The sequence below is a fragment of the Chionomys nivalis genome, chromosome 9 (genome assembly GCF_950005125.1).
Source record: "Chionomys nivalis chromosome 9, mChiNiv1.1, whole genome shotgun sequence".
Classification (NCBI taxonomy): Eukaryota; Metazoa; Chordata; class Mammalia; order Rodentia; family Cricetidae; genus Chionomys; species Chionomys nivalis.
In genome coordinates this window covers 55312689-55326097 of record NC_080094.1, presented here as the reverse complement: position 1 = coordinate 55326097, position 13409 = coordinate 55312689, and the positions used below count along the sequence as shown (strand labels likewise).

Below are 13409 nucleotides of genomic sequence, written 5' to 3'. Positions count from 1 at the left end.
AAAAAGTTAATTATGCTGAACTTGTGTAGTGATCTCATCTAGCATCACAGTATTAAATATTACCCAGAATGTGATGATTCCAAAATATGTCTCCAGGTGTAGCCTTTCTTCTACGCAGTCACCTGAAGGCTGAGACTCTTGTTTGCCCCATTTCTATCTCCCCTAGGGTGTTCTGTATGTTCCCTCCCACCCTACTCTACAAGTCAGAGAGACATGTTTAAAACCCAAGCTGAGCCACTTACTTGACTGTAGTTCCAGCACTCTGGGAGGCTGAGGCAAAGGGGAACCATTTGAGCCCTAGTCTCACACCAGTCTCAACACTATAGTGAAATCGCGTCCAAAATCAAACACCCAAGCTAGTCCTCTGTTCAATGCTAATTGAACATGCTAACCCTCTGTTCAAATTCTTGTACTCTTTGACCAGAATCTTGCCGTGACCCATCAAGCATGCATGATGTGCTCGTGTGGCACACTCTGCCCTCCTCCTCCCCACTAGTTCTGTTCTACTTACTCTCTACTCCTTGCTGCTGCTTGATCATGACAACCAGGTTCTTAGTCCAGGGCCCCACACTTACCTCCTCTGCCTCAAGTCTTTTCTTTTTGCCAGACTAACTCTTGGCTTACTTTCCTTTCCCACTCTCTTCAGATCTTGGCTTACATGTCACCCATGAGAGAGGCTTTAACATCCCATACAAAACAGCAACCTGGGTCCTTCTCCCACTTTCACTGTTGTATTTTTTTAATCATAACATTTAAATTAATTTTCCTGTTTATATTGTATCAACTACCACAACTAGCAATGTAATTACTAGGAGAAAAATTAATTTCATTTTATTGAATGTTGAATTCTTAGTGCCTGATACATTAATCATTTGTTAAATGGCTGAATGGACAGATGTAGAAACTGGCTCAGACATAAAAAAGGCTTCCTTTCTACTGATGAGGTAGGTTAAACCTAGCATGTATAATAATTACTTATAAGATAACATGATTGAGTAAACGGAAAGGACTAGGAAGGAATGTGATATTGGACGAGGAATTTGAAATATAATCAGAAGTTTACTAGGTGGAAAAGGTAGCTCAGAACATGATGATCTAGTCTCAGGTAACAATTTTTAACAGTAATACCATTACTGTATTACAGTAGTAAATTAAATTTATCCACTTCTCAGAGGGGAAGGGATCTGGCAATCAGGCGGGCAGGGCAGATACAGGCTCCAAGTGAAGATGCTTGTAAGTCATGGATAGGAGCTTTAAGTAGCACATTAATTAAAGAAGGTTTCAAACAAACTGTACTAGAGTGTCAGCAGAGCCAAGAATGGACTTGGAACAAGCGGTATATGGCTAGGGACTGTGATGTGCTAGAAAGATCAGCTAGGAAAAAGTGAGGAATGTGTAACTGTTGGTACTATATGGCATCTTAACAAAAAAAGACCAAGGAAAACAAGGACAAGGGCAAATTTCCATCACATAACAGGACAGATGTGAACAACCAGAGTAACCACATGGACAACACACGTCACCACAGTCAGCCTGGTTGGTGTACTCTACACAGCAATGCCAACAGTCCTCAGGCCCTCAGGCCCCATCCCACTTGGGAGCAAGCAAGGCAAGTTTGAATCTTCTGGTTGATAATTAGCACTCCCACAGAATTTTATTTTCATTCTCTAAGGCACACAGTTTGAGGACACTAAGGTTATTAAAGAGAAAGAGTGGGCCTAACTTAGGAGTGGAGACTGAGACACAAACCTAATTTCAGCTTCCTCACACCACTTCACCATCCTGTCCCTCATTTCTCCACGATCTCATGAACCTGCACCTTCCAAATGCACGTATTTCAGAGACTACATCAAGTGCCACTTTTAGAGTTATACTTTTATAAAACGTTTCCTACTTACGCAGTTTTCAATCTAAATGTTACTAGTATTGATACATTTCAATCTATAGAATAATGTTGATCTTTGTTTTTATTTTTTATTTTTTTTGGTTTTTCGAGACAGGGTTTCTCTGTGGTTTTGGAGCCTGTCCTGGAACTAGCTCTTGTAGACCAGGCTGGTCTCGAACTCACAGAGATCTGCCTGCCTCTGCCTCCCAAGTGCTGGGATTAAAGGCGTGCGCCACCACCGCCCGGCTCTATAATAATGTTGAGATTCACAGGGAAGTTTTCTTCTTTCAGAGGCTGAAGCTGTCATACCAGGAGACTAGGCATTTGAAAGGATGGAAAATTTGCTAGAATATAATTTATTTTACCTTATTATTTTATGGGAGCAGGTTTCAAGATTTATAATGGTCGTTGCTATCTAAACAGCTCCTGAAGTTCACAGCACAAAAGCATTACCTTTCCCAGTAATAAAACCACATGTTTTAGTCACAAAGCAATTGTTCTGATTTGTTTAGTTACAGTTCCTCAAACAAATCTCTCTGGATTGCTTGGTCACCCCCACACCCTGTTTATTTTCACTGCTATGTCCCCAAAAGTCAGCAAAGTACCTGACACACAGTAAGCAATTCATTAATCTTCTACTGAATTAATGTGTAAAGAAAGCATTCAAAGAGAATGGATAGGAAAAAACAAGAGAAAAGTTAAAATGCTTGTGAATGAAGTATGTATAGGAGAGCCCTGCATACCCAATGCAGCATGCTCTCTTGCATCACTTACAGTATCTGCGGCCGTGAGATTGATACCCAGTCCTCCAGCTCGTGTGCTTAATAGAAACACAAAGATGTCATTCCTAAAGAAAAGGGGGGAAGAACATGTTAGAAGGAAAAGGAATAATGCAATGTGGAAACAGAGAAGAGTTTCTAAAAGCAGAATCTAGGGCTAGAAAGAGTGCTGGAGACTACAGCACCTGACAGATGCTTTCTTGAAACACTGTGCAAAGGTGTTCTCCCTTTAAAATTCAAATCATGGACGCTATCTTCCAATTTGAACATAAGTTTTTGCTGCCACACTAATATCTGACTGATAACTAATAAAAGTACAAACATGAAGCAGATATAACAGAAATTTGTCACTATAGAAAGAGACCCCTGGCTATACCACATCACACATACACTGGTTTGCCTTCTTTCTTGTGGTGCTCCTGGGCACCAAACCTAGGAACTTGTACATGCTCAGTAATCTCTACCTCTGAGCTACACTTTGAGTCCAAAAATTTTCTCTTTTCTTTTGAGATACTTTTTGTATCCCTGGCTAGCCTTGAACTTGCTATGTAGCTGAGAATGATCCTAGATATTTTGGTCCTCTGGCGTCCATCACTAAAGCGCTCAGATTACAGGAATGCATTCCCATCAGCACTTTTCCCTTGAGACAAGGTTTTACTATGTATTCAAGGCTGGCCTGGAACTTGCTATGTAGACCAGGTTGGTTGAATTCATGGATTCCCTTGCTTCTGCCGAAGTACTGAAAGGTATGTGCAACCATGCCCAGCCTGGTTTTGGTTTGCTTCTGTTTATGTATTTGTATATATACATGTGCCTACATTTGGAGGTCAGAGTTCACATTGGGTGTCTTCTTTTTTTCCTCCATATTTTGTGAAACAGGCTTTCTCAGTAAACCTGAAGTTCATGGACAGGTTAGGCTATCTGGATAGCAAGCAGCTTGGATCCTATGATTCCTGGTTTCCCAGCACTGGGATTATCAACAAGCGCTTTCATGCCAGGGTTTGAACTCAGGTTCTCATGCTTGAATAGAAAACACTTTATTGACTGAACAATTTCCCAGCCTCCCACTGGCCCTATTTTTTAATTTTTTTGAGACAAGGTCTCTCTATGTGGCCCTGGTTGTCCTGAAACTATGTAGACCAGGCTGTTCTCAAACTCACAGAGATTTCTCTTCCTCTGTCTCTTGAGTGCTGGAACCGACAGCCCTATTTAAAAATTACTTATTATTATCAATGGAGAGTGTGTGCATGCATGACATGTGCGTGTGCCGCATGCATGTGCGTGTGGAGGTCAGAAGATAGCTTTCAGGAGTCAGTTCTCTCCTTCCACCCTAGGTTCCAGGAAACAGAACAAACTCAGGTGACCAGGCCTGCTTGTCAGAACTTTTTTAGCCATGAACCATGCCATTAGTCCCCAATTTTAACTGGCTAAAGTGTTCCTAGATCACACAGAGGCAAATAAATCAGAACATAATCGTAATAGTTTGAAAGATTATTCTCTCTCTGAGTGTGTGTGAGAGAAAGGGGGAGAGACTGCACACACACGTGACCAAATGAGCGAGCACGCACACATAGGCTCATGTGTACCATATCAAATAAGTGGAGGCCAGAGGACAGTTTACAGGATTGGGATTCTGGCCGTTACGTTAGGCTTGGCGAATGAGTGCTGTTATCCACTGACCCTTACAACACCAACTTTAAGATGACGTAACTCAGAATAATAAGTACACCCCAGAAATTCAGGCCTGGTCATGACTTCTGTGAACTAAGTTGACTTAGGACTAACCTAGGGAAGACATTTAGGATGTATGCACTTGTAGAAAAGGCCAACTCAGTACTCACAAAGAAACAAGTAGATACAATTTGATTTCCTTTTACATTCTAAGTCCTTTTGAAGAAAGAATTACAAAGCAGCAGATGCTACCTCACTTATTAGGCAACAAATTATTTGTCAAATAAAAAAGGTCCAAAAAAATAAAAAAATAAATAAAAATTAAAAAAAATTAAAAAGGTCCAAGCCAGATCATGAGGGCCTTTCACGCTAAGATTCACTTTATAAACAAACAGGTGTTTAACTGCAGCCTAGTTTCTCCAGATAACCTAAGCATAGCCCAAGATAACCTTTCATTTCCATGTTCTCATCTCAGGTTACTTTCCAGAACGATTCTAACAATCTATTAAAAAGGATTATGCTAGTGAAAACATATGAGTCCTCTAAATCAAGCTGTTAATTTCTCTGCATGCAGTGAGAAGCACAACTGGAAATCCAGCTCACATGATTCTCTTCAAACAGCAGTCAATACTCTCATCTTTTTCAAAAAGACTTATTTTTGTCATATATGCTTGCACACCAGAAGAGGGTACTGATCCCATGGAACTAAAGTTATAAATGGTTGTGAGTTGTCAAGTGGATGCTGGGAACTGAACCCAGGACCTCTGGAAGAGCAGCAAGTACTCTTAACCCCTGAGTCATCTCTCCAGGCCCAATACTCATCTTTGAAATGTCAGTTTGACACACCTGGACTGTACTAAACAAAGCAGCTAGAGAACATTCTAGTACACTGATATAAGGTAAGTATAACTATGAAGTTCTAGATACAAAGGCACAAAATCACAGAATAAATTGAGTTTTAATCCAAGGGTTTCAGTAAAACAATGTGGTGGCACATACTTGAAACAGAAGGATCTCTAAGAGTTCGAGGCCAGCCTGTTCTATACAGCAAGACAGTCTCTACCACCACCCCGGCACCCCAAGGCCCCTAAAAAAGAGGGAAAAAAAACCCAGCTGCTGACATCAGAGATCCTGCCCGTTTAGGCTATTCTTCTTGGTAAAGTCATCTGATAGCTAAAACTGCTTCATGGACTACAAAAATTAGGACACTCCAAACATAGTTAAAGTGACTGACTGAGGACACAGTCAGACACGATTGTTGGTGAACTGTGGTTAACCACTGAACTAGACAGGCCTATTATTGCCATTCAGAAAACCTAACTTTTCTGGAGGCACACATGGACATCAATCTAGGGCCCCTATTATGTCAAGACTCAAAACCTCTGTACTCCCAGAAAAGTTTTACCAGTTTATCCTTGAATTTTACTTCATTACCTTTCCCTTTTTGCTGCAACAGTGTCAAAACATATTTATTAAGAAGGAAGCCAGACTTGGGAGGCAGAGACAGGCAGATCTCTGTGAGCTCGAGGTCAGCCTCGTCTACAAGAGCTAGTTCCAGGACAGGCTCCAAAGCAACAGAGAAGCCCTGTCTTGAAAAAACCAACCAACCAACCAACCAACCAACCAACCAACCAACCAACCAACCAACCAACCAACCAACCAACAAAAAAAGGGACTATACTTGCCAGGCAGTGGTGGCACACGCCTTTAATCTCAGCACAAAGGAGGCAGAGGCAGAGGCAGGATCTCTTGAGTAATAGGATACCAGGGCTGTTACACATAAAAACACTGTTTTGAAAAACAAAAAAGAAAAAAAGAAGAAAGAATACACTCGCAGGGTGGTAATGGCAGTGGTGTTGGCGGTACACACCTTTAACCCCAGGACTCAGGAAGCAGAGGCAGGTGAATCTCTGTGAGTTCTCAGCCAGCTTGGTCTAGAGAGTGACTTTCTAGGACAGTCAGGGCTACACAGTAAAACTCTGTCTTGAAAAACCAAAAGAAAAAAAGAATATACTTGCGAGTTGTGGTGGGGCATACTTTTAGTCCCAGCACTTGGGAGGCAGAGGCAGGCAGGTCTCTACGTGTTTGAGGCCAGCTTGGTCTATAGAGTGAGCTCTAGGACAGCTAGGGCCACACAAAGAAACTGTGCTTCAAAGCCCCCCCCCCAAAAAAGCTTGATGGTTCATTTACCTTATTTGATGTAGGTTCTTACTATGTAGCCCAGGCTGGCCTTCGACTCAGAAATACTCTTGCCTCAGAATGCTGGATCATAGGTGTGGCCACCATACCAGGCATTTTGCTTTCCCTTTTAATCTTTGAATTCATCATCCATTATATTTCAGAAGTTTACTTAATTCATAACATCAATTTTAAGATTAAAATACAAAGCAAACAACAACAAAAACTGTAAGGCACCTGCCAATTTACAGGTGCATTTTCCCATGGATATAGGCTAACGTAAATAGAAATTTGGATGCTCACAGGTTCAGGGAAGAACAATTAACAAAATAAAAATTGACTAAGGATTTAGGGTCCAGCTAGTGTCTAAAGAATGTCCTATATTTCACTTGAGCACTGTGCTTGCTCTGGCTCCATATAACTTTCTCTCCTGTTCTAATACCTGTGTGATATCTACCAAATGCTGAGGGCTTTCAGCGTGTAATTCCTGAAGAAGCCTAGCATATGAACACCAGGTAGACTTCAGGGAGAGTAACTAGGTATGTGCCAGGAAGGCAGAAGGCAGCTGGGAAGACTAAGAAAAGAAGGAGATTATATACTGTTCATAGGTTCTGGAGGGTTGCAGAAATCACACACAGATGCAGTAAACATAAAAAGGAAACAACACACACACAGAGAAGTAATAGAACTAAAATAAATTAACACAAAAACTTAGATCTACAGCTGCAGAAAAAAAATTCTTGACCATGTCGTGCTCTGGAGTCCTGGCTGGCCTTAGACCTGCTATGAACTGCCTCTGCTCCTAGACGGCTGAGACTGAAAGTGTTCACTACCGTGCCAGAGTGAAAACACTTCTTTTCTGTACTGAAAATACAACTTCTGGTGAGACATATTTAATAAAGCCAAAGTCTGGCTGTAATTAATGTAATTTAATCATAGAAAATAAAGATTACACAAATCTTGTGCTGTAATTATCAAAGGAGTTTCTAGACTATGGGTCAGATTATTATAAACAAAATATCTACAGCTACTAAGAAGTTCTGTTTTACTTAATATATTTAGAGATGTTAATACAAGCTAATGTTTTAAGAGTTCTGATTAGATAAGACAAACTCCTAGAAGGCAATAGTGTAATCTGACTACCCTCTAGGGGCTACAGAGAAGTCACATTCAGGGTTTGCCAACTGGCAGGCTCTTTGCCTGGTGGACTAGGGTACAGTGTCTATAAGGAGCACAGGAAACCCCACACTGCACAGGCACACCTTGGCCTCAATCTCACTCTTTTTTAACATCCTACTAAGTCCCCCTTGCACCAAAATGCCTGAGCAGTACTGAGCATGAACGGATGGGAGTGAAGCTTCTTCAATGACCGAACAAGCAGCCGAATGTAAGAGGACGCTGCAGCATCGCAACACTCTCACCCCGAAGAGAACAACCAACAGAGCCCATGCTACAGTCACGTCCCCCACGCTTCCCAAAGGGTTGCTATGACTGCTCAGATACCTGCGGCCGGGGGTGGGGGTGAGGGGTAATCCATCTGGTAAAGGTCTGGGGGTAGAAGGAAAGGAGGCAAAGGCCAACTCATCACAGACGAAAGACCTTGTGAATGGCTCCTAGGATCACATACTGGTCACATGTTCTGAAAGCTGCCAGGACATCCTGGCCAAACAGTCTTTAGTCTCAGCCAGACTTTTTCCTGGAAGGATCCCTCATAAATAAGCCTTGTATGAAGGGAATGTAAATGGCTTTTTATAGGAGTTCTTGTTTACTCTGGCTGACCTTTGAGCCACAGGGCTTTTGAGTTGAAGCTACATTTTTTTCTTTTGATGTCTTTTCACTAATAATGAAAATATTTGGCAAAGCATGCCTTTTGTTTTGAAAAACATTTGTTTTTTTTTTCTCAATTTTAAGATGCCACTCAGACCTATAAGAACATCTTATGGGGGAAACTTGATAGTGTACTATGTGTATGTCTGCTGCCCTTAGAGGCCAGAAGAGAGCACTGGGTGTTCTGGAACAGGGTGGCGTTAGGATAGCTGGCTGTGAGCCACCATGTGAGTGCTGGGAATCGCACCCAGATCCTCCGCAAAAACAGTAAGAGCTTTTAATAGGCTGAGCCATCTTCAGCCCCTACAGGAGAGTTCTAAAACTACTGGCACTCCTGGACTTGCTTAATGAACTATTCTTACTAAGTTAATTAGGAGATGAGCTGAATATGATCCTTCATGCCCATAATTTCAGCACTTAAAAGGCTGAGGCAGGAGGATTACTGTGAGTTCTGGGGCAGCCTGGGCTGCATATCAAGATCTTAAAAAAAAAAAAAAAAAAAAAAAAAAAACACAGAAACCAAACCAAACCAAACAAAAACCTTAACACTGAAAGAAATGGCTGAAGAGACAGCTTAATGTTTAAGTGCCTGCTGAGTTAGAATGAGGAGAAGGAGGCAGTGATACACCTCTGTATCCCCAGGACAGAGACAGGTAGATCCTAGATCCTAGGGCTTAACGAGTACTAAAAGCAAGCTCCCGGCTCAACAAGAGACCCTATCGTATAAACAAACAAACAAATAAAAATTAAAAATTAAAGATGCCTGGCATTGACTTATGGCTTCCAAGTTTATGGCCTCTTTCTACCTCTTGCTACTCCTGGAATTTGATCAGCTATAATAGCTGTAAACTCAGTCACCAGATGTCAAATGTTACAAATCTCATCCCAATGTAGGCTACAGGTAGAGACCCTGCCTCAAATGAAACAAGAGAATCAGCCATTCAAAGACATGGGCTATATGAGACCTGTCTCAAGAAAGCAAACAAAATAGAACAATAAATAAACAAAACAAATAAAAGAAATGAATAAACATAAATAGCTAGGTGCTTAATTTTCTTTTCAGGAATTAAAAAGATAAATACTAACTGGACCAGAAAGTCAGAAGCATTCTTATTCATACTGTAAGGTCTAAATTACTTCTCTTAAATTTTTTTAAAATGTGATTAGCCTTAAGCTGGATGTAATGGCACTCAGGAGGCAGAGCAGGTAGATCTCTGAGTTTGAAGCCAGCGTGGTCTACATAATAAGTTCCAGGACACCAGGGCTGTTATACAGAGAAACCCAGTCCCGAGAAACAGAAAAACAAATAAACAAAAAAACATGTTTAGCCTGTATGTAAGTCTGTGTGTAGTGCCCCAAGAGGCCAGAAGAGAGTGTTAGATTCCTTGAAACTGGAATTATAGGCTGTAGTGAGCCACTGTGTGGGGGATGGGAATTGAACCCAATCCTCTGGAAGAGCAGCCAGTGCTCTTAACCACTGTGCCATCTCCAGCCCTCTACCACATTTCTCAGTTCTCTGAATGTAAGAAAGAATGCTATCAATGGGGTTAACAGACCTATCTGCAGAAAAAACATGGCTTTTTCTCTGAGGAGAGCCAGACTTTGCTTAGCACATCGAGAAGCAGCACATAGGACATGAATGGTTCTTGCAAATCCCCCAAATGTAACATGTAGTAGTTGAAAGTTCACAGGCTCATTAGCAGCTGACAGTTACAAAGAGGACAGACCGAACTCCACTGCAATTTGTCACATTGTTCTGTATCTGTAATACCAGAAAGCTTATAGGAAATGGAACACAAACACAAATTCAAAATCAGCTCTAAGAAAACTCTGAGATAGAGCTACTGCTGGCTGATGCGGGATTCCCCTTTTGTATGCTGTGGATATGTTTTATTACCATTGGTTAATAAAGAAGCTTCTTTGGCCTATAGCAGGGCAGAATATAGCAAGGCAGGGAAATCCAAACAGAGACAGAGGAAGAAAGAAAGCAGAGTCAGGGAGATGTCATGTAGCTGCCCAAGGAGCCACAGCCTCGTGGTGATACACAGACTAATAGAAATGGGTTAAGATATAGAGCTAGTTAGGAATATGCCTGAGCTTGGCCAAACAGTGTTGTAATTAATAGTTTTTGTGTGATTATTTGGGTCTGGGTGGCCAGGAAACAAAAGTATAGTCTCCATTTACAGTTGGCACTTGTCTTACACATGCTAAGTGAGCACTCACTCCATTACTGAGCTATGCCTTTAGCCTAACATTTTTCTTCATAGACATTGATATCCTCTTCTTTGGGGGTCGTCATTCATATTCAGAATTTTTGTTTTGTTTTGTTTTTTTGTTTTTCGAGACAGGGTTTCTTTTGTAGTTTTGGATCCTGTCCTGGAACTAGCTCTTGTAGACCAGGCTGGCCTTAAACTCACAGAGATCCACCTGCCTCTGCCTCCCGAGTGCTGGGATTAAAGGCGTGCGCCACCACCTCCCAGCTTCAGAAATCTTTATATTGCTGTAACAATGACTGTAGTTCCAGAACTCCAGAGATGGAGATGGGATATCAAGAGGTAAGGTCAGCATAAACTACTTGTGATCCTGCCTCTATTTTCAACCTTAAAAAAGAAAAGGAAGACCAGGCTGGCCTCGAACTCACAGAGATCCGCCTGCCTCTGCCTCCCGAGTGCTGGGATTAAAGGTGTGCGCCACCACTGCCCGGCCAGCCTGGTCTACAAGAGCTAGTTCCAGGACAGGAACCAAAAAGCTACGGAGAAACCCTGTCTCGAAAATCCAAAAGAAAAAAAAAAAAAAAAAAAAAAAGGAAGCCAGGCAGTGGTGACACATACCTTTAATCCTAGCACTTGGGAAGCAGAGAAAGGCAGATTTTTGTGAGTTTGAGGCCAGCCTCACCTACACAGTGAGTTTTAGAACACACTACACAAAGCAACAGAGAAATCCTGTCTCAAAAAAGCAAAACAAAAAAAGATAGACCTTTACTTCTAAAATAGTAGGTACTGACATGAGAAAAAAATGGCTGTGTGTGGTAATCCATGCCTGTAATCCTAGTTGGTATTCAGGAAGAGGCAAAGGATTATTGCAAACTCCAGGCCAGCCTGGTCTACAAAGCCAGTTCTAGCCTGTCAAGGTTACATAGCCATATCATGTTTCATATTAATAGTCACATTCTTTCTTTGATCTGAATCACTCTTAGCAGACTAGCTGCTGTGGCGGTGCACAGAGAGGTGGAGACAAGAGGATTCCTAGATCCTGCTATCTAGCTACTTGTGTACAGTCAGTAACCTCCAGGTTCAGGGAGTCGTTGGAGAGCAAACTGATGAGGAGGTCATGTAATGTTGATCTCTGACCTTCACAAACACATACAGGAACAATGTATCAATATACATACACAAAAGGTAGGCAAGCTATTGACTGCTTAATAATCTAAGATGCACTGGCTGGAAGCACCTGGCCTGGACAGCCTGCCAAGCGATGACCCCTCCCACAGGCTATTTAGGCTTGCCATGGAGAAAGGAAGAGTGGTTGTTGGGTTTGTCTCCCCCCCACCATGCTCTCCTGGCCACCCGAGAGTACAACATTTATTAAACACGGGCATTTTAATTTGGTTAAATCTGATCTGATTCGAATTCTTAATGTGCCTGTGGAGAGGCTTTTCCAAACACAAACAACACATCATTTAAAGCACTAGAGGGAAAAATCAAAAGAATTTCTATAATTCCCATTAAATGTTACCTGGTCTGAAAATCAGCAACCATGTCTCGTCTCTCTGAGATCTTGGATGAACCATCCAGCCTCATGTAGGTATGCTTCCTGTAAACCATATATTCCTGTCAATCAGGACAAAAGAACACAGTAAGTCTGATGCCAATCACTGCATTCTAATTCTCAAGCTTTTGCCCACTGTATCCAGATATAATATAATGTACTCAACTCATTATATACAGAATGGGCGGGAATGACTGTAAAAGGGAGCAGGTAAGTTTATTGCTACTTTATCAAATTCAAAATCAACCTGCAACCTCAATTTAGAAACTAATCCACTACAGATTTCTGTAGACTTTATAAAAACAACCTTCCCCAAACAAAAACAGCTTTTCAGTCACTAAGCATGTATTTTTTTCCTTTTCTTTTTTTCCAACTCTGATTTGTAGTTACTTATCCTGAAATAATTTTTCAAAAGACACTGAAGTGTTCAAGGTTACTCAGAGTAGAGGTCCTCAAGTTCAGGACAGTATCTCTTCAAGTAATTTTTGGTGTCAGCAATTGGTCCCTGTCACTCATTCTCAGAAATGAAAACAGCTGAGTAAGGCAGTAGAGCAAGGGAAATCTCCTTGAATTCAAGTCGGTTTGGTCTACACGGTGAATATGATAGTAAGACTTTTCTCAAGAACACACACACAGACACGTTCCCAAATATAGTTAAATAAAATTTTGCTTTGTTCTTTGAAAAGAACTCATAAGAAAGCTCCAGCTAACCTAAAACTAACACTGTATAACTTAATAAATAATATATTTGAATATTTTAAAACAAATTCCAGTAAGCATTTCATTCTATACCATTAGCTCATTATTTCAGAGCATAACAGTTTTCTTTTTTTTATTGATTTTTTTTTATTGAACTCTACATTTTTTTTCTGCTCCCCTCCTGCCTCTCCCCTCCTCTTCAACCCTCTCCCCATGCTCGCAATTTACTCAGGAGATCTTGTCTTTTTCTACTTCCCACATGTATTTTTCATAGCTGTGAACAGAACCAGTTTCCTTTCCATAATTAATATTTATACCAGTGTCCCTTGGCCCCACCCTTGACAAATCCCTGAGGATAAAAGTTCTTGAATTTATAGTCTCAGTATCAGAGCAAAACAGATGACAAAGTAATTTTCCTAAACTGAGTATGTTCTTCACATTACCTGTGAGAGGAATCACAATTTTAAGAATAGAGAGAAGATTTTAAGAGACCCAACTGGAAGAATGTTTTCCTTGTCCCAAAGTTGTGGTTCCTTAGAGAAGATCAAATTCATGCTTATTTTCTCTTTTGTTAACCAAGACCACACTACGAAAAGTTCACT

The 13409-nt window shown here is 41.1% G+C and overlaps 1 protein-coding gene across 3 annotated transcripts in view; it reads right to left on the bottom strand.

Annotated features, from left to right (window-relative positions):
- Positions 1-13409, bottom strand: part of Ino80 (INO80 complex ATPase subunit) — a 110384-nt gene that overhangs the window by 13799 nt on the left and 83176 nt on the right. For all 3 annotated transcript variants that reach the window (XM_057780892.1, XM_057780893.1, XM_057780891.1), the window contains exons 28-29: positions 12076-12170; positions 2660-2732 (exon numbers count right to left, since the gene is read on the bottom strand). In XM_057780892.1, the coding sequence (XP_057636875.1) occupies positions 2660-2732; positions 12076-12170 (168 nt within the window). The remainder of the gene's footprint in view (positions 1-2659; positions 2733-12075; positions 12171-13409) is intronic.